Source organism: Poecile atricapillus, chromosome Z, assembly GCF_030490865.1.
Source record: "Poecile atricapillus isolate bPoeAtr1 chromosome Z, bPoeAtr1.hap1, whole genome shotgun sequence".
In the NCBI taxonomy this organism is placed as follows: Eukaryota; Metazoa; Chordata; class Aves; order Passeriformes; family Paridae; genus Poecile; species Poecile atricapillus.
In genome coordinates, this window is record NC_081289.1 from 26,542,412 (window position 1) to 26,565,701 (window position 23,290).

The 23,290-nt window shown below is 45.5% G+C and overlaps 1 protein-coding gene across 1 annotated transcript in view; it reads left to right on the forward strand.

Annotated features, from left to right (window-relative positions):
• Window positions 1-23,290, forward strand: part of LOC131593141 (voltage-dependent T-type calcium channel subunit alpha-1I-like) — a 148,582-nt gene that overhangs the window by 105,842 nt on the left and 19,450 nt on the right. The window contains exons 8-22 of the mRNA XM_058865400.1: window positions 1,654-1,963; window positions 3,350-3,750; window positions 10,805-10,956; window positions 11,516-11,701; window positions 12,378-12,495; window positions 12,947-13,102; window positions 13,553-13,643; window positions 15,577-15,779; window positions 16,904-17,320; window positions 18,208-18,308; window positions 19,311-19,434; window positions 20,273-20,341; window positions 21,211-21,395; window positions 21,730-21,856; window positions 22,927-23,052. Coding sequence (XP_058721383.1) covers window positions 1,654-1,963; window positions 3,350-3,750; window positions 10,805-10,956; window positions 11,516-11,701; window positions 12,378-12,495; window positions 12,947-13,102; window positions 13,553-13,643; window positions 15,577-15,779; window positions 16,904-17,320; window positions 18,208-18,308; window positions 19,311-19,434; window positions 20,273-20,341; window positions 21,211-21,395; window positions 21,730-21,856; window positions 22,927-23,052 — 2,766 coding nt within the window. The remainder of the gene's footprint in view (window positions 1-1,653; window positions 1,964-3,349; window positions 3,751-10,804; window positions 10,957-11,515; window positions 11,702-12,377; window positions 12,496-12,946; window positions 13,103-13,552; window positions 13,644-15,576; window positions 15,780-16,903; window positions 17,321-18,207; window positions 18,309-19,310; window positions 19,435-20,272; window positions 20,342-21,210; window positions 21,396-21,729; window positions 21,857-22,926; window positions 23,053-23,290) is intronic.

Below are 23,290 nucleotides of genomic sequence, written 5' to 3' on the forward strand. Positions count from 1 at the left end.
GTTTCAAAGGGTTATTGAGATGCTAGCAGGGACACCTCTCTTTTGGATAAAGAGCACCTGTGTCCAAGAGTAAGGGTCACCCAAAAGGGCAAGCTGGTCAGGGGGGCAGTAAGGGCTATGAACTGAGGGAAAACTGCTTGGATAGGTAAAACAAGCTCTGTTTTTTGCTGAATTAAACCCTTTTTCCATTCACAAGCACTGGGATCAGGCCATCACTACCTTTGCCTGCTCTGTCCCCTTTGTTGGAAAGGCTTTACAGGAGAGGAGACATGTGAAGACAAGGGCAGGACTGAATCCTCTCCGTCAGAGCTGTTTGCTTGCAAAGGAGAGACAGTGATGTGAGACTGGGTCCTGTGTAGGTTCATACAGGAGAAACTGCTGCCAGGATGCCCCTTAGCAGGGATGCTCACAGGTCCAGGGACAGCAGAAATCATGAGCTGGTGCTTCATCTCCTCCCAGGGACTGCCCCAGAGTCTGTTTCAGAGCACTGCAGATGTGTAGTCCTTGTTCAGAGTTTAGGCTCTGCATTTTATCAATGCCCTATTGACACAGCCCTGCAGGGATCAGGCACCAATCAAGGTACCATAGCTTTTGAAAATTATTTTGAATGAAGTTAACAGCCCTTTTATGTATGAAATTCTCATCATGTTGAAGCTCAGGATTTATCTTCTATCTATCTATCTATCTATGGATAGATCTTCTAGTGGAAATTAATCTCTAATTTCATGATATGTAACACAGAGTGACTTTATTTTGCCTCCAGAACTCTCAGCACAAAGAAATTCTTGCTTCATTTTATAAATAGGAAAACGGAGGTTTAAAGGGAATGTGCAAGTTTTAAATTAATCCTGGTAGACATTTGAGCTTCTGTATGTAGAACAGGGAGAACTTGGGCATTTTGTTTGCTCTTTCTAAGAAATTTGGAGTGTGTTTTTTACAGTTTTTGTGTTTGAAATGAGAAGCCTATGTAGGCCAGAGGACAAGTTAAGAAAGAGCTAATATGATGTCTTGTATCAGAAGAATAGAAAATAAGCAAGGAAGCATGGCTTTATCAGACTACTATGTGTCCTTCTTGTTTGACTTTGTAAAACTCTTTTTGATTTCAAAAGCCCACTCATTTAAGGAAACTCACATCTCCCTATATGGAGAATTAAGGTGCAAATGATAGAAATCAATTATATGCCCCAAGTATACTGGTATGTCATTAAAATGAGAATACTGACATTTCTTCCAAGAGGTGAAGACTATAAATGGCAGTGCATGATTTTTCTAGTGGTAAATTAATAAGCAGAGGATAAATCAACCAAACTGGTTCTCTGACTCCTATCTTCTATTTAACACAAAGAAGGGGAAAAAAAGTTTGGTTTTCATCAAACCCTTTGTATGTAACTTATAAGTGATTTTCTAAGGGTCCCAAAACCTGCCACAAGTTGGACCTATTTCCAGAATTTCAGTGCGTAGCTTTAAATTCTGCATGGAAATTATGTTGAGTGAGTTCTCAAAACCAAACTCATGCACTCCTGGCTTGCTCTGAAACTTCTTCTCCACATGCAGACTGATTCTCACTCCTCTGTCTGCCTCCTCTCTCCTCTTCCCACTCCCACATGTTTATTTTCGTGCTGATGTTGGTCCCTTTCTCTGCTTTGTTGCTAGGTGGGCTCCTTCTTCATGATCAACCTGTGCCTGGTGGTCATCGCCACGCAGTTCTCGGAGACCAAGCAGCGGGAGCACCAGCTGATGCAGGAGCAGAGGGCCCGCTACCTCTCCTCCAGCACCGTCGCCAGCTACATGGAACCGGGAGACTGCTACGAGGAGATCTTCCAGTACGTCTGCCACATCCTGCGCAAGGCCAAGCGCCGCACCCGGGGGCTGTACAACAGCGTGCAGAGCTGGCGCCACGGCCACGTGCAGGAGCCCGGCGATGCCAAACCCGGCAGGAACAGGAAAAGCCAGAGGCACTACAGTAAGGATTGCGTGGGTAAAGCTGGAAATGCCAGTGGCAGAAATGTGAGAGTAACTGGGAGTGTCTCCATGTGCCAGCTTTCCAAGGGACCTGTGCCTATAAAGCACAGAACTAGAATTAACGTTGGCCACTGAGCAAGGCACCATGGCCAACACACCAGACCAGCAAGGTGGGGGTGACCAGCAAGAATGGGAATGAAACAGGGCTACAGGAAACATGGATAATGTAGATCTGAAATCCAGACACCATATAGAGATAAAGACACTGAGGCTTGTAAAGGTCTCCATGTATCTGGTATAGCCGGGTGTTGATAGCAGTTTGGGAGAGAGAAGAATTAGAGGACATAACAAAGTGGGGCAAAGGATTGGACCTGGTGGCACAGCAGGACCCCGAGAGCTCTACTCCCAAAGCGAGTTGTTTCCAGACCTCAAGAGCGAGACAAAGAGAGTTGAATTGCATAGGGTGTCGCCTGAACCTAAGGAGTCTGGTTGATATGCAAGGACAACGGAGACAATTTCTCTTGACGGCAGCACATGCTGTTGCGTAAAATTAGACATAAGATATCATTTAAATTGGGTTCCTGGCTGGAAAAGTCACTGTAAAAATGGTTTTATAGAGTTAGTATTAACTGCCTGCTGATGCCTTTCCTAAGTTATGCTCCCATTAACAAGCAAAAAGGCAGATTTTCCTTCAACGTGTTTTGCATACTCAAACTTTCATTTTCTTTACTTGCTGGGAGAAGCGCTTCTGCAGGCTTCATGCACTGTGTTAATGAATTAATTGCTTCATTTCCCCCAGTGTCCATTTGATCTTCCTGGCCAAAATGGAGGATCAAGGAACACAAATTTAGATTTCTCACTGAAGTCAGGGGATCTGTTCTGATTCATAGTGCATGTTGTCAGGAGGAAGCGTTACTGTGTTACCTCTTCTGGCTTTTTGAGATGCTTTGCTGATGTAGCTTCTCTAATTTAGAGAGTCCAGTTCAGCCTGGGGGTTCTCAGACCCTGCTTGTAGCAATTCAGACCAAAACCAGCTCTCATGACCATTTCTCCCCTCAGGTCCCACTTAACACAAGCTAGTGAGTCTCAGGCTATGATTTCTGCATGAGACAAAGCAGTTCTTTCTTTGATAGATGTGAACTCTGTTCAGCCTAGTCACAGGCAAGCTGAACAGTACCGTGTGATTTGGAGACACAGCCTGTCAGCATAGAGCTCCCAATGGCAACGGCTTCTATTGCTGCCCTTGAGATGATGTGTCAGTGTCTAATCATCCTCACAGCTGAAAAGACCAGTTACTCTGTCTAAATACCCAGAAGCCAAACAGGTGTCCACACTGAATGTCTTTTTCATATCCTCCTTCTTTAAGCAGCACCATTTCTCTTTCCAGGGCTTTGCCAGCAGCACAACTCTCTTGGCTGCCCTCCTCAGGGCTTAGTCCAGCCCATCGCTGTGACAGCAACCTCTGATCCCACCAACTGCCCACGATGCCATAGGGCAGAACATGAAGCATCCAGAAGGCTCTCAGCCCTGGATAGTGCTGGCTCAGACCAGGAGGATGGAGGAGCCAGTGAAGGGGAGGGAGAAGGCAGCCAAGAGGACCAGGGTGCCTCAGCACTGGAGAAGGAGGAGGAGGTGGAAGAAGGAGGCCGGCTGAAGCTCTGCAGTGACATGTGGCGAGAAGTGAGGGTCAAGCTTCGAGTTATTGTGGACAGCAAGTATTTCAACCGTGGGATCATGATTGCAATCCTAGTGAACACCATCAGCATGGGCATTGAGCACCACGAACAGGTAAAGCACCTCAGGGCACGAGGTGGGCAGCATGGGCTGCTGAGTCCTACTGGGGGTTATGGCCTTGCTAAGCAGCTGATGCAACTTGGTGGAGACAGAGACAATTTGGACCTCAGACTGCAGCACAGATGGTCCCAGCATGACTCTAGAGAAAGCCTCAGGATCCTGCAGGGTCACTTACTTCCTTAGACCTGTACTTAATCGCTTTCTCTCTCTCCATGTATTTTCCTCTCACCTCTTTTCAATGCCCCTCTTTTCCTCCTCCCTGGTCATTCATCCCACTGTTTTGTTTTTTTTTTTGCCCTGTCTCTGCTTCCTGTCTGCTTCTCTCTCTGTCATCCTCCTCTCTTCCATCTTCCTCATCTCTTGCACTCATTTCTCTCTTCATTAGCTTACTGAATCCTTAGTCTATTTGGTTAATTTAATGTGCCCTCTGGGGATGTCACAGGCACTTCACCAGCATCTCAATTCAAATCCATCAGCTTGCTAGCCTTCCCAACTTAATTAAGAGATGTCTGAGCACATTCAATCTATACAAGAGGACTAGGAAAGGCACTACCTCCAATCTCCAGTCATTTTGGGGGCTCAGGCTGCTTGAGCCTTTACTTTGCCCTGAGAGTATGAAGTGATAGATAGGTCAGACACAAACAAGCAAGTGTGGCCACAGGCTTGACTTTCAGCCCAGTAGTTTGCAGGCAGCTCTGAGTCAGCCGTACACTTTATCCTAACGACAGACTTGTGAGATAGAGAGGAATTGTGTGCCTTTATTTTATAGCTGGGAGACAGAGACTGTGTCTACACTGTGATGTGCAGTGCCAATGTCAGAGGGGCTAAGCACGCCTGTGACCAATCTGCATTGCTGGCTGGTAGCTCTGCTGCACTTTGCATTCAATAGTCCATGCTGTACATCCACGTCTCAGATCTATGCCGCCAATCTGAATGAGACCAAGATTCACCCCATGTGTCTGCCCAGATCACAAAATAAGAGATTGCTGCACTACTGAGATGCTGACTGTATTGAAGCTCTGGAGTCAAGGTGACGTCTTGTCCTGAGCACAGCCTCAAGCAGCAAAGAGAAAATCAGTGAGCCCAGTTCATGCAAGGCACTCAGATTTGTCCTGTGCTGTATCAGGATGAAGATACCGTGAGACCCAGAGTATCTTAAATTCCCTGTTTGAGGCAACACAGTGTCTGAGCCAGTATTTGAAGCCTCAGATGTCTGCATCCCACCCACGTATCAAGCTTTAAACCAATTTTCAAAGCCCAGCTAGTTTCTGATACAAGGCTGTGACACCTTAATTTTTGATCCCAGAATTCAAAACTGCACTGGATGCTTCAGTACCAGAAAAATACTGGCGGGAGCTCAGTAGAGAGGAGAATGAAGAAGATGCTGGAGGGGTTGACTCATGGAAATAGATAAAAAAGAGCAAAGTATTTATCACATATCAGAGAGATGACTAAGGGCTGGAGCCCAGGACAATTTGGAAACTGCCCACTGATATTTTAGAGATGTGATCACCAAGCAGGGAGAGCCGTTGTTCATCCTGGTTTAATGGACACAGTGTGAATAATAGTTTGACAGAAGAATACTTGAGCTGGAGGTAGAGAATTTACTCTCATGTTCTGGCTATTTTATGTGAAGATTTAAGCCCTTCTAGGATGCCTCTGCTGTGTTTGTACAGCCCGCAGCAGAGTGGGATCTGCCTCGGCAGCCTTAGAGTTTCTAGAAGCAGGTCCTTAATGATAGTCCTTAAAACTGTACTGTCAGTTTTCATCCATAAGTATCTGGGCAAAGCTTATGACCCTGCATGCTGTTTCTACCAGAAGAGCTGTCAGCCAAACTGATCATAACTGAAAAATGTGGTGCAGCCTGTTTATTCAAAATGTGTACTGAATTCTGTTTTCCTGGCACAAGAAGACTAAAACATATTCAGACCATACCATGAATTTTGGGTTCTTTTCAGTCAGCAGTTAACTCAGAAGCACAGACATTTGTACCTCCCTTTGCTCTCCTTCAGTTTTTCTCAAATCATGCCAACAGTACATCTCAGGCTAGTGCTTCCTTGCCTACTTTTTTCTCCTTCCTTTTTCTTTTTCCTGTTGTCTTTTCTCAGAGAAGACCATTCTCTTTTCACAGAATGAAATCCAGCAAAGCCCCTCCACCCACCAGGATCTGTGATTTGCAGGGTGACGCCACCTTATGACTGAAGAAGCTTCTCTTGCTTTAGCTACTTCATCATAGGGATGTCTTCTGACCCAGGACTAATGCCTGTAGAGACCTCTTGAGCCTTTATTTTCTGGTACATGGGATATCACAAGTCCAGCCACTCTCTAGGGACATACCTGGCTGGGCAGCTCATGGCATGTGTGCCAGCACCTTGCCATTCCACTTTTTCATGGGCTATTCACCAGAAAGATGGCCAAGCACCCAAAACCATCAGGTTAACGGCTGAGGCACAAGTTTCAGGCTTATAAACACAGGAACCCAAGGGACAGAGCACAAGCCTGAGCTTTGCCTGGTCTTGACCAGCAGGCAGAAGGACAGAAATTTAAACTGTTTGTTACAATTCAGGGGTTTAATATTCACTGTGTTTTTCTTCCAAGAGACTTAACCTCAACAATTCAAATAACTTTACACATATTCAAATCACCTTGAAATCTGGCTTAATTTAGCATATTCATCCAGTCCTTCATCCTGTCCTGATTGTGTGGCCAAGGCAGTTTCCATCCTCATATATATTTCTTGTGAGGGAAATCAACTCATTTTAGGAGAAACTGCACTTCTATGAGTCATTTTTAATCCATGATCTTATAACAAGATATAATTTGTAAATAGCTACATTTATTCAACTCCACTAGTGTGCAATACACCATGTAATATTCTCAGTATTAGGCCTTCAGATATTGCTGAGATATTGCATAAGCCAAACCCCATCATTTCAAGCTTTGTCCTGCTTGAAATAGTTTTTGCAGTTCTTCAGATCTGCCTCTATTTGGAAATGTCTATTTTTAAAATCCAGTGTAGAAAATATTAGATTCTTGTGGCTGTCCAGAAGAATCCTTTTAAGAGGCTTATTTTTTTCTTAATATTCATGGTGGGTCTGGTGCTGCTGACTTTTCTCTCATATTCAGCATGACAATGAAAAGCTTGTCCCAGCTGAATGTCCCAGACTGCCTTTTTCATAATGTATTTCTTGAATGGCCTGTTGGACTCAAGCCTCTCTGCTATTAGCAGCCATTTCAGAAACTGCTGAGTGACTTAGTTTATCTTCTCCAGTATCTACTTACAGTTTTCCTTTGTACATCAGATCAGTACTTTATGAGGTCTCTCTGTGTGGATTAGATGATGATCCCCTGTTTCCTAACTAGACCCATCCTGTGGATCAGTACCTTCATATCCCTTAGCCTGTGTGATTTCACTTTGTACCAGCATTTATTGCATTCACAAGCTCATATTTTACAGTTATTGCTTCTCTTTTTGTTATTTGCTCCTTGCCAGAAACATTCAGCAAATGTCCAAGCCAGCTCATCATACTGACATTTAGTGAGGATGGAACAGTATCCCTGGAGTGGTAGATGAAACCACGCTACTTCAGCCTTGTAGAACCAGAGTATAACAATCTTGTAATCCTGCACTGGTTGTGGGGTGGTGATGAAACTTATGTAAACGTTGGTATGTTCCATAGCTGATTTCTATGGCTCTTCTAATTATTGCCAAGTGACTTTAAAACTCTGAGTGAAAATAGACTGTCTGGAGAGACCTCTTTATGGAATGTTTCTTTTCCATATTCTCATCACAAAGGCCATGGTGTGTAGGTTTGGTAGGGCTGGTCTGCATAGGTCACATCAATTACTCTTCAGTTTCTAAACAGTTGCAAATTTACTCCTGCTTAGAACAGACTTTTCCTGCAGGGGCTTCATGGTGATATGTATCTTCTTAGCCTTTCCTATGATGCAAGAGTTTCTGTTTGCTGCCAGATAATGGACTAATTATATTTTCAGTCAAATCTGGCAAAAGAGCTCCAAAGTTAGTAAGAAATTGAGAAGGAGAAAAAAGCTGAGCTGCTGCCCTCTATTGCCCCAGTTCTAGTTTCTGATCATGGGACAGGAGTTCTGAAGTAAATCTCAATCATATATTTTACTCTCAGTATTTGATCTACATTGTCAGAGATGAAGGATTTTATTCCACAAAGATATGAATTAGATAGTTTAATGGATTTTGGAAAGAGATCCATACACAGGATAAATTAACCATTTTGGTTAAAACAGTGTCTCTGGGCATGCCTTGCCCCCTGGGATCTCTGCCCCTTCAAGCCACACTCCTTACCCCAATACCCAGCTCCCATAATTATGTTCAAGTTTCACTTCTAGCGTGATGGGTAAATCAGTCTGTCCTGTCTTGGCAATGTGAACAGACTGCTTGTGGGGACATTTCTGGTGTTCCTTTCTTTTTCTTGGACTAAAGTAGCCTTGAGTTTTTCCTTGGGGATGCTTCAATTTACAGTTTCTAGGTAAACCTGGGAGGAGGAAGGGTTTAGATGATGAATGCCTGAATGCTGTCTGTGGGAGCCTGGTGAGACCTCACAATTGCAAGGTGACACAGTCACTGTGTTGGAGAGCCTGTGTTGGTAGGAAGAAAAGGGGAGAACCATTTTGCCTGTTTGCTTGTCCTCTTCATCAAGTTCACATTTCCCTGGCCAGAGAAGAGTCCCCTGCACCAGCCATGTGTCAGACACCCTCCTCATCCATTGTCACTGACAGCCACACCGCCCTAGGAGCAAGGACATTGCCACACAGAACACAACCCCTGGTGAACCCCACCCTGCAGCCTTGGCCCCCAGCTGATGGCTCTTTGCACTCTGTCAAATTAGCCATATCTCCAGAAACGGCTGCAATGCCACATCTGCCTTAGTGCCTCTCCATCTGTCTCCTCTCTATCACCTCCTTTTTCCCTGAGTTAATTTATTTTGTGTTAGTTTTTCTTTCCCAGCATTTACTTCTTTACTACACTATTTAAAACAACTCTTTCATTCTCTACTTCTTGTGGGTGTTAGTGTGTTTAATTTCTTTCCAGCTTTGGTTTTTTTTATTTCTCTTTTTCTGCTTTTATCTCTGCCCATCTCTTCTTTCTGTCTTTCTTTCTCTGCCCAGTCTTTCCTGTCTCTCTCTCTAGGAAGGATGCTTAGCTGGGGCTGATTGATGATCCATTAGAAACAGATTAACAGGTGAAGATTGACTAGAGAAACAGATGTCAAGGAGGGAAGGAAAGACAGAGGAACAGATGACCTTTTCCACAAGCAAGATGCAAGCATGGTTTTTCAAACATCAGTTGTTCCCTACAAGAGCACGAGAGAATGTATGGAGAGCAGAGAGGAGGATAATCCACCATCATAACCTGTTGCTGTTTTTGCTTTGCTTATTTTCACTGACATAATGATTTGATTCAGACTGAAATTGGCATCTCAGTTTAACATATAGACCTCCTGTTCTCAGCAAGTGTTATTACTGCTGGGTCTCAGTGAAGTGATCTTCATTTCTTCCTCCCCACATGCACTTGCTCATTCCTTCTCTCTCTTCTCTTATCTCCCCTCTTTTCTCCATCATTTTCACGGTGGTTTTGCTATTCATATGTAACTATGGATGGAAATTGATCCATCTCCTCTTTTTTCATTTTAAAGATCTGGACTATTTTAATAAAAAGCTACAATGAGGAGTGCAAGAAATTAACAAAGGGCACGGGAAACCAATGATGTGAGAGGTTTCCAGTTCATTTGCTCACTTGGAAGGATCTTGGCCACTGGGGGCCTCAGAGCAGGGGTTAAAGCAGACCCCAGCTTCAGGCAGAGAGACCAAACTAGAACTGCATTCCTCCCTCACTTCCCTTTCCACCAGCTGTACAAGTAACAGGCATGACCCGTGCAAAGGACACCCTTCAACAAAACAGCAATTTTGCAGACCATGGGGAGAGACCATGACTTCCCTTCCTCGTGGGCACTAGTATTGATTGAATGCTAAAAATATTGGCTCTGACCTGCAGGGATTCGCTTCTTCATTTCCACAGTGCCAGGAATGTCTGTCCTCTTGTGCTCTCTGCATCAGGCATTTCCAGTTTTCTTGCTCCCATCCATTTTGTGTGATGCGTAAAAGAGTGTCTTGGTGGCCAGGCATAGCTCAGACCAATGCAAAAGAAGATGTACACTCTTTATTTTTCAACAGTCATCTCTATCATTCTTGGATTTTTCACCTCGTGCACTTTCCTTTCTCCTCTTGCTGTCCATTCTTCTGTATCCTTCACCCTGTCCTTCTCTCCCTGTCCCTTACAGGCAGGTTTTAGCATTATGGTCCTCCTTGCTGTTGTCTTGTCTAGTTTGATATTTTCTTGGGTAATTATTGAGACCACTCTGAGGATAGAGGCATAACACTGACGGAGCAAGACCAGGAAACCAATGCATACCAAGGGTTTGGTGGGGGAAGGGGGAGAGAAAAATGAGGAAGTGAAAAAATAGAGGGAAAAGGGGCAGTTTAATGAAGTGATATTCAGAGGAAGATGGGGAACTGTTTTCCTGTCATTTAAATGTTTTCAGAATTTCAGGAAAAAAAGAGAAGTGCCAGGAAAAAAACAAGTGCCAGCTACCTGTGGAAACCTCAGAGGAAGAAATTCTTGAAGGAAGAGATTGACTGCAAATCAGCCAATTTTGGTCTCCTTCAAGAAATACTGCAGTTCTTTGCACAAAATACAGCAGCCTTTAGTCAGGGGAACGGGATATGGGGTGGGACGTAGGAGATGCTTGGTCAGCCTTGGCTGTGTAAATGGCTGTGAGGCTCCTGATCACCTCCAGAAAATAAAAAAGTTGTTAGGGATATAATCTATGATGAAGGTAGCAAATCTGCAAAGGAATTGCAGTGCAAGTGTTGCTATCCAGATCCACTGCAGTCTCACCCATGGAAATTTGCAACTCCCTACAAGCCCTGTTCCCTGGGAAGGGTAACACTTTGTTTCCCATAATTTCAGAGCTCTTTCAGTTCTGACTCTCTGAATTTGCATTCTCTCTAGCCAGAGGAATTGACCAACATCTTGGAGATCAGCAATGTTGTCTTTACAAGCATGTTTGCCCTGGAGATGATCCTGAAACTTGCTGCTTTTGGTCTCTTTGACTACCTTCGCAACCCCTACAACATCTTTGACAGTATCATCGTCATCATCAGGTGACAAGGGCCTTGGGGATCAGCTGAAATACACATAGAAAAGAGTACCTGAGAGGAGCTGGGCTGATACACAAGGTCAGGGATTGGGAGGCCAAGACATCTTTTCCCATTACTTGGTGTTGGTGCTATGCAAGCCACATAGCATTTCTATTCCTCAGTTCTCTCCTCTGTAGAGTTGAGGCAATTGTAACTGCCTTGTTAAGTTCACAACAAATATTAGCTGAAATATTTTGAAAATGCACAAATTGAAGATGTTACAAAGGTTTAAAGTGTGGTAGAAGAACTTGTCTTGCTGGAATTTAATGCTGAAGCCTTCTTTCAGTCCTGCAACATGAACTGCCATGTTCATGTTCTTAAGGCATAAATGCAGCTTTCAACATACGAGGATAAGCCTGTAGTTCATACTTCTGTCTTTCTCAGACAGATTTACTTTCTCACCCCTTTTTTGTACTGCAAATGCCAAGGTGAAGACTTAGCGTTGTTATTCCTTGTTTTCTTTGGTTTGTTCACTTGTGCTTTGATTTGTCCCTCGTACTCCCTGTGCCTCTCTGGACCACAGCATCTGGGAGATCATTGGCCAGGCAGACGGGGGCCTCTCTGTGCTGAGGACATTCCGACTCCTCCGGGTGCTGAAGCTGGTGCGTTTCATGCCAGCGCTGCGCCGCCAGCTTGTGGTGCTGATGAAGACTATGGACAATGTAGCCACCTTCTGCATGCTCCTCATGCTCTTCATCTTCATATTCAGGTGAGCAGGCAGTCAGCTCACAGTGTTCTGGAGTGGCACTGTGTGGCTCATGGGGACAGCAGCTTCAGAGCATGACTGCATAACTCATCTTGCCCATTGCTCTAGGCCAAGGCAGCACTGACAAACATTTATGTTTTCATAAGGGCTGAACTTCCTCCTGCCTTAAATTGGGTTCAGCAGCTGAGGTTTTTGGCTTGGATGGGGCAGTAAAATAATACCAGCAAATACAGACATTAAGCATAATGTCCCATTGCAGAATAGGTGAAGTCTCCTGCTAACCAGCACTAGCTACAGGAACAGTTCAGTCCAGAGGCTGACTCTGGCAGAAGAGCAGCAGGAAGCAACCAAGAAAGTTTGTCTGTGCATGCCATGGATGCCCGGATAGCAAGATGAAGACATTTGAGAGCAAAAAGGACAATAGAGCGAACAGATCTGACTGACAGGTTGGAGGGAATATATGATCTCTGAATCAGCACAGATAGAAAACAAATTTTCTGGTGACCTACAGGGTTGCAATATGTAGTTCCTTCTTCACAGATAGCTCCCAGTGGTCTGACACATTGTTACACCCCTTGCTGCTGTGATGTTGCACTAGATTTTCAGGAGAAGAGAATTACTCTGATGAGTTCATTGTGGTGCCAGAGATATTTATATTTGACATCATCTTGTTCCAAAGCATCCTGGGAATGCACATCTTTGGTTGCAAGTTCAGCCTCAGGACAGACACAGGAGATACAGTTCCTGACCGGAAGAATTTTGATTCCCTGCTGTGGGCCATTGTCACTGTCTTCCAGGTGAGCCCACTTTGCTCTCTATGGGTGGGCCAGGGCAAAGTGAAGAGGATCAGGAGGTGCTTTTTCCTCACTGAGGAGAACTGCACTGACTCCTGAGAGCACTAAAGTTTGTGGAGGAAGAACAATTGCATATTGGAACCAAACGTCTGGTGTGTATTTCAAACAGGGGACCTTCTTCCTTCCTAGGAGATGATTGTGAAAATGTCAGTCCTGTTGTGGCAACTCCCAAGTTTAACACTCTCACCTCAGCACATGGCTGTCCTAATGGTTGTTCTTGTTTCTTCTTGCTCAGCTAAGGTTTTTGGTGCAGTGCCACAGCTGGACAGTGACAGTGGGTTATGGGTTCAGAGGCCTGGTCTGATCCTGATGTGTATTCTTTGACTGTGCTTTTCTGGGAATACCCTTCATGTGCTTCCTTCACGTTTTTTGACTTTCTTGTCCTCTCTTGCAGATCCTAACCCAGGAGGACTGGAATGTTGTACTCTATAATGGCATGGCCTCCACCTCACCGTGGGCTTCCCTCTACTTTGTGGCTCTCATGACATTTGGAAATTATGTACTCTTTAATCTTCTGGTGGCCATTCTTGTGGAGGGATTCCAGGCTGAGGTGAGCTGCCACCAAGGCTTCATCAGGAGGAGGAATAGAGGTGCTAAAAAGAGATGCTTTGTGACACTTTGAGGATACTGGGCTGGAGGACTTACGAAGTAACACACCTCTTTAATTTCACTCATGAAATGACCCTCGTTAGAGTAGGATTCAATTAAACAAGAGAAAAAACCCCAGTGTTAATCCTTGCAAGGAAAGAGGCTCTCTGGAAGGGGATTCACAATTTCTGTTCTGTGTAACACAAAAAACCTACTTTAGGGTGAGCCCTTTACCCATCCAAAAGCAGCAGCGCAGTCTCTCAGCCATCCCAAATCTTTCCAGGGATCTTTCCAGGGATCACACTGGATGCCTGACTGCCAAGGATAGTTTTGCAGTTGTTCCAGAAATGAAAGACAAAAACAAATGATCTTTACTGTTTGAGTTTCCAACTTCTATATTTGTGTGTTCCAGGGTGATGCCAACCGGTCATACTCAGATGAAGATCAGAGTTCTTCAAACATGGAAGAGTTTGATCAATTCCAAGAGGTCCAGGAAGGCTCAGGTACAATAGCTCAAACAGTATTATTTGCTTGTGTCCTACTGCTGTTTGGTGAGAAATCTAAATGCAGATTCTGCAGAAAATTTACTCCCACTTCTGAGAACTTGCCAGTTCTTATTTTGAACTTCATGCCAGTTTGTGGTGTTATTAGTGGAAAAAGCAGAGACATGTTGGCATCCTGAGGAATGTGGTAGCTAAGTGAAACAGTGCTTGAATGACCTCCAGAACAGCAACTGGAAGTGAGAAGTGAGGCTGTCTCTGGTTATCTTCAGGGTCACCATTTCAGGAACACTGTATCCAAATCTGAAACCCACATTTGGAGAGGGATACCAAGACAGTAAAAAGGACTCAGGCAAACCTGGAAGCTTTGCCTCATAGTGAGAGACTAATGAAGCTGAGAGAAATCAGGAAAGTTACTTGATCACTCTCTCTGTAGTTGTAGACCATAAGGAGGGAATTGTGGTGGTAGATAGCTCTTTAATTGAGCAGAAAAAAGCATAATGAGATTTTAAAGGTTGGAAGCTCAAGCTAGACAAATTCAGGCTGAAAAAAAGCCATATATTTTCAAGGAGAGATAATTAACAGCGGGAACAACCTGAGTACAAGCCACCCAGTAAGGTCTCTATCCCTCAAAGACTGAAAGTCTTTCTACAAGAGGTATTATACTTCAAACAGGACTTGGTGGCAGGGAGCAGCAAGAGTCACTTGCTCTGCAATGGATGGTGAGCCAGGAGTTGAAGGGGACAGAGAGCCAAGCAGGAGGGCAGGGGCCACACTGCACACTCTTGCACGAGGTGATCAGAGCAGGCCCGCTTGACACTAGTAGGGGTCTGCCAATGGTTCAGTAATTACCAGGCAAGCCCACAGCAGTGAGGAAGGTCTGAGGTCAAGCCAAGAAGTCCAGTCAGCAAGACAAGATCAGGATCAGCAAGGTGCAAGGACAGGCACAAGCATACTCACAGCACAACTCAGACAAGCACCACGGGCACATTTCTGAGCATAAATGCAGCTCCTGCAGCCTGGAACAGTGGCTCCAGTTTTTGGCTTACAGATTTTTCCCATAACTTAGCTCTTTTCAAAGCAGTCCTATCTTGAGTTACATGGCTGCACCATATCAGAGCTTATGCTGAATGCAGGCAGTCAAACCCCTGAGATGACAGAGGAGGAAGAGGTTACAGAGGTGTTAGTGGACTCATGGCTGTCTGTCATGCAGACACGGATAGGTGACCTTCATTATGCAATAAGTCAAACAAAAGTGATTGGTCCAGTCCTTTCAGGCATTAAAATTCAGTACCCCGTCCTCTCCATGCATCTTAAAAAATGCTCTTGGTCATCTACAGAACTTAAGATTTCCCTCAAAAGTGTCCTGGATCTTAAAGGTCAAGGATCAGTCGTTTGAAGAAGGGCAGTGTAGTAGGATAGACTAGGATAGTATGCAGTATGATTGCAGGAATTTTAAGGTGATCTCAGTACATGTATGGCTGTGGCTGTCTCTACATCTCAGTCTCTTGCACAGTGTTTCAGCCTAACTGCTTTAAGTAGCCAATCTGACAGCTGGTGGAATGTGTTGAGACCTGAAGATGTTGGTGTCTGCTCTTGGCCTGCCAGAAGCATGCTCTTGTCTCCCTGTTCTCCTTCATGCTCTGCCTGTCAGTCTGAGGCTGCTTGGTCACCACGCTGCTCGTCTGTCTGTCCCCAAGGAGAGATGTGGTCAGTTTTGGAGGCTGAGGAAATGACTTCAAAGCCTTCCCAGCTTGCACTGCTTTTGTCACCACACCCTTAATCAGAGAAATTGATGTTGATTGATGGTAAAGGGCTAACAATCTGTTAGCTGCCACTAACTTGCTAGACAGCTTAGGCATCAAAGCAGTCACTGGGTCATGAGGAACCCCCCTTTTTCTTTCTTCATTCTTCTTTCTTCATTTTTTCCACTTAGATCCCAAACTCTGTGCAATTCCTGTAACACCTAATGGGCACCTGGACCCATCCTTGCCCTCTTCCAACCCACCAGTGGTTTCTGGGGGAGTCACCAACTCTTCACGCAACTCACTGCAACTTGACCAGATCCGTGTTGCTGTTGGCTCCCGGAAGAGCAGTGTGATGTCCCTGGGGAGAATGACTTATGACCAGCGGTCCTTGGTGAGTGAGGGAGTATAAACATGTGTCATACCCTTCTTCTGAAGGCCAAGCAGTTTGTTGGCTTTCTGCCATCATCTGGGCATTTCTGGGAAGGATTGCACTGCTGCTGTAGGCTTCTAGCACAACAGCATTGCCTGTCTTTAGAATCCAGATCAGTTCACATTATTTTTCTAAATTTCCAGATTTTTGAAGTCTGTTTCCAGGTTAGCTATCTATATTCCTTTGGGTTTGGGAGGGGGAGAACATCAAGAAGACAGTCTCACTCTTACAGTGGAACATGTTTTCCTCCTTGCCTTTTCCTTGTTTTCTTAGAGTAAAGGACACAAAACCTTGAGTTGAGGTGATACCAGAAGCACCAAGTTCCATTATGGATGGGATTGTATCAGCTTTTTTAACAGTGGAAATTTTGTCTTTGAGCTCCCATAGCAGATTCTGCTATCCCATAGCACTTCCCCAAGCACTGCAGGTTGTCTAACCAGTTCGTCTCAGATCTGTCCACCTTGTAACATCAGCTTCTGGGCTTTCTACCCACTGGCGTACACAGCTCTGGGGAATGCCTCGGTGCTTAAATGCCCCTGTTATTTCCAAACAGGGAGAGCTAGCAGCCACATACTACATGATAGCTTGCTGATGTGGTTAGAGTAAACTGTAACCAGCAAGCCTGTTTCTCTCATTTCTCCCTTTTACTAAGACTGGACTCAAAAATGGCGTGTCAGATGATCCATCACCCTGTGCCTTGTGTTATCCTTAACCCCAGCACAATGTAAAAAGTTGCCCATCAGATCCATCAGATTTTTTGAGAGCTTTACTGTTGCTCTGTGCTGGTGTAAGTAACAGTATCAGGCACCTGGCCTTTGGCTTTATTACTTACCTTCCCTGAAAGTGCTTTGCACACAGATGGTGCTATAAAGTAATCACAGTCAACACCATTGCTAACTCATTATCAATTCATTGTCAGATTTACCGAGATTGCTGCTGAATTCCCACCATGCAACTTGCTCAGTGTCTGATAAATGGCAGCCTTCTGGCATAGGGGCTCAGGGAGAAGTCTGTGATCTGAGAGAGGATCACATGCACCCTCCTTGTGCCCAGAGCCACTGAGTCCCCATCCCACTCTCTTACAGTCCAGCTCCCGCAGTTCCCACTACGGCGCCTGGAGCCGCAGTGGAGCCTGGGGAAGCCGTCGCTCCAGCTGGAACAGCCTGGCCCGGGGACACAGCCTGAAACACAAACCTCCCTCAGCTGAGCATGAGTCTCTCCTGTCTGGGGAAACACACAAGGCAGCAGATGGGGAGCCGGATGGGACAGGAAGGGTGTTTCATCACCGCCGGACACTGTCTCTGGATAACAAAGGCTCCTGTGACCTGCTGGAGTTGGCCTCGGTCCCTTCTGGCCACAGAGTGACCCACAGGCTGGGAGCACCGCCTGGGGCCAGTGAGCATCAGGACTGCAATGGCAAAATGCCCAGTATTGTCAAGGAGATCTTCCCAAAGATGAACAACCACAAAGAACGGGGAGAGGATGATGATGAAATAGATTATGTGAGTACTTGGTGGAGGAACCTGGAGTTACATCGCAGTGCTCTGGGAAACCTCAAATCCATCCTCAAATTTCAGTCTTCTTGCATGTGGATGGGAAGGCTTGCAAAGGTGCTTTAGGAAAGCTGGAGGACAGCACTGAATGCAGATAGGACCTTCTAGGCACAGAAAAGCTTACACCACATTGTCAGGCTGCCTGCAAGGCAGGTGTGTGGTGGGAGGAAGGCAGATGTGAGATGTACATGTGGTCATTCAGGGGCTGTTATTTCAGAGCAGTGCAGCCAGTGATTTCTACAAGATAGGAGAGGTCCAGCTGTGCAACAGTGAGAGTTTTGTGTGAGGAGCATCAGCAGACCAGAGCAGGAACCACAGGCACCACAGGCAAGGCAAGTGGGTTTTGTGGTATCAGCCTAGGGGACAGCAATCTGTGAGTGGATCAAAGGGTGGAAAAAGTGGAGTGAGGGTCAGTAGAAATTTGAACAGATATAAATGTCTGTATGAAATTCTCAGCCCAAGTGCCAACAGAAAGCCTTCTTGTCCTGTCTTCTCATTTAGCTGAGGAAGGGAGGAAATATTGCTCTCATGTAACACAGTCCCTCCAACACCTCTAAGAAGGCATCATGAGACAGTGTCCTACTCTAGAAGGGACACCAATAGTTTTATTTTTCATGATTCGGGGAGGAAACCAGATGCCAAGAGGTAAATGAGCCCTTGCAAAGAAGCTTCTACCTTCTTTTCCATGACTTGTTGCCTTTGAGTTGATTTTCTCAGTTGAGGAATTAAAGAAAAGCAGGTAGTGGTGTGTTTGAGTCAGATGTGAAAGGAAGAATGTCTCTCTCAGGCAAGTGGGAAGGTGACCAGTGGCAATTGCTTCTGCTGCATTCCTACAGAGCCTGTGCTTTCGCATCCGGAAGATGATGGAAGTCTATAAGCCAGACTGGTGTGAATTACGGGAAGACTGGTCCATATATCTCTTCTCTCCACAGAACAGGTTTGTGCAGTTTTTGCCATGAGAGGGTTGAGAAGATGGGGCAGATTCTGTTGCTCTGCTGGCTGTATCCCCTGATGTTAGGTGGCAAACTTACCAGCTAAGAATGTGTATTTTCTCCTCCATTGTCCCTTCTACAGCCAAACAACATTTCTCTTCCTAGATTCTGGCAATGAAAGGAAAATTGAGCATCCTAAATAGCTATTGTGATCTTCCTTCACTTTGGAGCATCCCATTTTTATTTTCTGTAATCATAAATATTTATAGCTAAGCAAGGCAGGGAATACTAATGTTAACACAAAGAGGATAAAGAATGTATTATTGATGATTCCATATACTGATATTTCCTCCCCTGGTACCAGAATAGCATCTTCATTTAATTTACAGTCCCAGTATCAACTTACCAGCAGTTATATCACACCTTTTAGGGTAAAGTTAGAATTCTTCCTGTTAAAGAGATCTCACCAGGAGAAAATGTCCACGTACCCCAGCCAACAATATTCTCACCCATGCATATTGCCCCTCAAAAAGAAAGGGCTTTCATTACAGGCCATGAGGGAGAGCTTTTTGCTCTGACACCTATGTTGATGTACACAATGTCTTTCAGAAGTGTGGCCCCCATGACTGCCACCCTACTTGCCTCACCTCAGCTTTCAGCATGTGGTCTCTTCGCTGTGGGGTGGTACAAAGTGTGAGTTTGGGAGGAAAACTGAAATTCAGCCTCTTTAGAAGGCAAGACAGGAGCACAGCATCATAGTGTTTAGGAAACTACTCTGGCACTGGGGAAATCAATGGAGGTTCAGCTCATTGCTCTGCCCTTGCTCTGCTCCAGGCTCCCTGTGTGACCACGTACCACCCTGGGCTACTGCTATTTCAAGGAACATCAGTATCAGACATGCTGCTGTTTCAGAGCCCAGTTTTGGCCAGAACGCTTAATTCTGTGTCTCCTTTGCTATTAAATTTATTCTGCTGAAGGCACAGGTGCCTACTGGAACTCTTTTGCAGGTTTCGCCTCCTCTGCCAAACCGTCATTGCTCACAAGCTCTTTGACCACGTAGTGCTGGCCTTCATCTTCCTGAACTGCATCACGATTGCCCTGGAAAGACCTCAGATTGAACACAGAAGCACGGTGAGGACCATTACCTGTCACCCACTTTTTAGCACAGCCTCTAACAATGGTGGCTCCTGAGTGTTCCTGGTACTGGTATGATCTCTGGAAGAACTTCAGCATTAAACACCAGCTCCGACTCATCTATTCAAATACCTAAATATTAGTAATTGACATAAATGTGTGCTTCCCCTGCAGGCTCTTATAATGGGGCAACCCACTTTATAATACAGAAAGCCTAGTTCCTTCTGCCTTGGAAAATAAAAGTCTCCTCCAGAAACCTGCATATAAGAGATGAATGGCAAAAGGGACAATGACTGGGTACTGAAAGATTGAAGTAACTTCCATGCTGTAGGAATGGCACATCATCATTCATGTATGCTACTCCTGGGCTATCTTGGAGGGGTCTTAAGCTGGCAATGAAATTACTTATTCTGCTTGTCTGCCTTAGCTGGCTCCCAGACTCTGCTGCACTTGGACACAATCTGTGGTCTATGCTCAGCAGCTCTTCAGGAAGGAGTCCCAGGTCAGTGCAGCAGGTCAGTCCTGAGCAGCACTGACAGAAAAGGGCAGAAGGTGCCTTGAAACCAGATTTGCAGGATGCAAAAAACCCCCATCCACTGTTCTCTGGCAGAGCTGCATATGATCCTGTCCCAGCCAAGGGACTCTATGAACTGAAAGCTGCCTAGCACTGACCTCTGCAAAGGGCAGTTCCCTTATTTCATCAACTTTCAGACCCTTCACAGGAATGCAAAAATATCAAGATCATCAAAGGGGCCTGACAGAGGAACAAGAAATAGTCAAAATACATTTAAGGTCTTTCTCTGTTTTGTTTTTTCTTTTGTTTTATTTTTTCTAGGAAAGAATCTTTCTCACTGTGTCCAACTACATTTTCACAGCAATCTTTGTAGCTGAGATGACACTGAAGGTAAGTTACTGGAGATGAACAGCTCAGAGCCTTTTTCCAGTGTCAAACACTGTTCATGTTTGCTCAGCACCCTTTTAAAATCTGCTCATCTTCTCAGTACAGCAATCCTTCCCTCTACCTTTATAAAGGCAGATGTTGCCTGGGGTTCAGTCCTGTCTTGCTAGGCATAGAGATGTTTATTGTAGGCATTAGATCCAGTTGAATCTTAGTATTCATGAAGGATAGCTGGCATTCAAGTATGGATTTTGTAATGATGTCAAATGTCCATTCCGTTTCTTCGGGAGCAAGAATGGGGGACATTACAAAAATATTTATGACATGCTCAAAGTTGAGATAATTATTCCATAGATGTAAAAGTACTTTGCAAAAATCAGAAAACCTTGGTACTACCTTCTCATGTTTGGGAAAAAGTTCTAAATCTGTGTGCTGGAAATTAAACCCCTGAAATTAATATCTGAATTTTGACCATGATTTGCAGGATGTTAATATCTTTCCATGGCCATCAATTTCTGTAGCACTCACTGTTTTTGAGAACTGCTGACAAACAAATTACCCCTTTAAGAGCCAAAGTATGGATTTAGTGCCTGACTTTACCTCCAGGGTGATTTCTGAACCGTGAGACTTTCCCCAAAGTCTTGTGTGGCAGGGAAAGGTTTCCTGTGGCTCCCCTACAGTGCCATGTTACTCAGGAAGGCAGAAAAAAGGTGTTTTCCTTTATAGACACCCAGGTGAAAGGAAAAGATTATGAGATGACAACTTCAGTGTAATGAGGAATTGATAACTATTCCTTCTCCCATTTTCTCCATAGTTGCTCTCTACCAGGTAACATAGGAGCCATTTCACCCTCTCTTCTCTCCCCTTTCTTCCAGGTGGTCTCTCTAGGCCTGTATTTTGGGGACCAAGCCTATCTCCGCAGCAGCTGGAACATCTTGGATGGCTTCTTGGTCTTTGTGTCTCTCATTGACATTGTGGTCTCAGTGGCCTCTGCTGGTGGTGCCAAAATCCTGGGGGTGCTGCGAGTGCTCCGGTTGCTGCGCACACTACGTCCCCTCCGGTCAGAACCCCACCGAGCCCTGCTTGGCCCCCTCTTCTCACTGGTTATCCCCAGGAGGGGTCCCAGGGTCACATCCTGTTGTGTCAGGCAAAGTTTAGTTTTTCCACTTACAAGCAATAAGCCACAAGGAGGTCCTCCTTAGCCATATGGGTCTGTTGCTGGAGATACCTCATCAAACAAAAAATCTATGGGAGAGAAAAGGATTTTTGATCACAGGGGAGGGATCTCCACTGAGGGGTCACTGCACAGGGTCTGCTGCAGCTGAAAATGCTTAGCTTAGGCCAAATGTCCCCACCCTGTCCCTCTGTCATCCTTCCCCTTGCTTCCTTTCCAGAGTCATCAGTCGAGCCCCTGGTCTGAAGCTGGTGGTGGAGACACTCATTTCTTCCCTCAAGCCCATAGGAAACATTGTCCTCATCTGCTGTGCTTTCTTCATCATCTTTGGCATCCTGGGAGTGCAGGTAGGTTGTTACTGTCCATCAAACAGCCCTGGAGCCCTATTGCCATGGACACCTGTCTCCCAGGTCCTGTAGCAGACACAGGGAGCCAAGCAGAGCAGGAGAGACAGGGAAGCTGGTGAATTCTCTGTGTTTTCCCTCTTCCACAAGTCATCTCCACCATGACACAGCCTTTGGCAAGCACAGACAGGTGCTCAGCAAGCACAGGCATTGCTGGACGTGAGAGACAGGAGTTAATCCTCACACCTGTCAGCAGCTGGGTCAGGGTTTGGGCCAGTGCCATAGGAAGAGCCCAGGGCTGATGCAGAGCTCATTGGACCCATCCATGCCACCCCACAAGGGCAAGCAGTTCAGTGCCTGCTCACATGAACCCTGCCTCCAGTCAGCTCTCTTCCTCCCCCTCACTCTGAGCCCTAAATCCACCCACAAACTTCTTTAATTTTTTTATTTAATCCTCTTTATTTTCAGCTGTTGCATTGCAGAGGAGCAAGAGTGTGGGCGTTACTTCCATCTCAGGGAATGCGCTATACTTAGTTTGCTCTGATGCATCTGTACAAATGCACAATCCAGTACCTTCCATATGGGGAAAGGAGCCCTGGGCAGAAGAGTCACAGCAGTGCAGTGCAGCTTTGTGAATAAATATATATGAGAAGAGGATGTTTTTTTCTGGTTCTTTACCCTCAGATGAGATCCCATCAGCACTCTCAGTAACTGGGAAGCAGGGAGGGAAGATTACTCTAGGGGACTGATTAGAAGATACTTTTTCACTTTGTACCCAGAAAGGCTGCCTTAAGGGCTGTCAGATGGTGGGCTTATGGTCACTGCAGGCCTGGGGCAATGGAGGAGGTTGAAAAGCCAAGTGTGAGCTCACAAGGGTGGTCCTGGCTTCTTTGCAACAGCTGAGTCTGTGCTCTACATTGTGTTGGTGGTGTCCCTGTCGTGCTCTATGTGGCTTGCAGTCTTGCAGGCCATGAAGCATCTTGGCAACTTCTGTACATCCCAGGGAGCATGGGGAACCCTGTGGGGAACCCTATGGGGAAAGTGACCCTGATGGAGTCACTCCCCTCCTGCAGCTTTTCAAGGGCAAGTTCTACCACTGCCTGGGAGTTGACATCAGGAACATCACCAACCGCTCCGACTGCGTGGCAGCCAACTACAAGTGGGTGCACCACAAGTACAACTTCGACAACCTAGGACAGGTGAGTTTGCCCACAGCCCCTCCCTCTGATGAGGACCCAACAAGGGGTTTGTCTCCTCCCCAGGGAACAGATGCAGTACCTGGAAAGCCAATGACTGGGCCAGAAGGAGCAGTTATATGGCATGGATGTCCATACAGAAGCTGTGTCTCTAGAGGGTTGGTGTCAGAATTACACAGGATGAGTGGGAAAGAAAAGTGGTGGCAGCAGAGAGCTTGATTTTCTCTTTTCTCCTGCCACG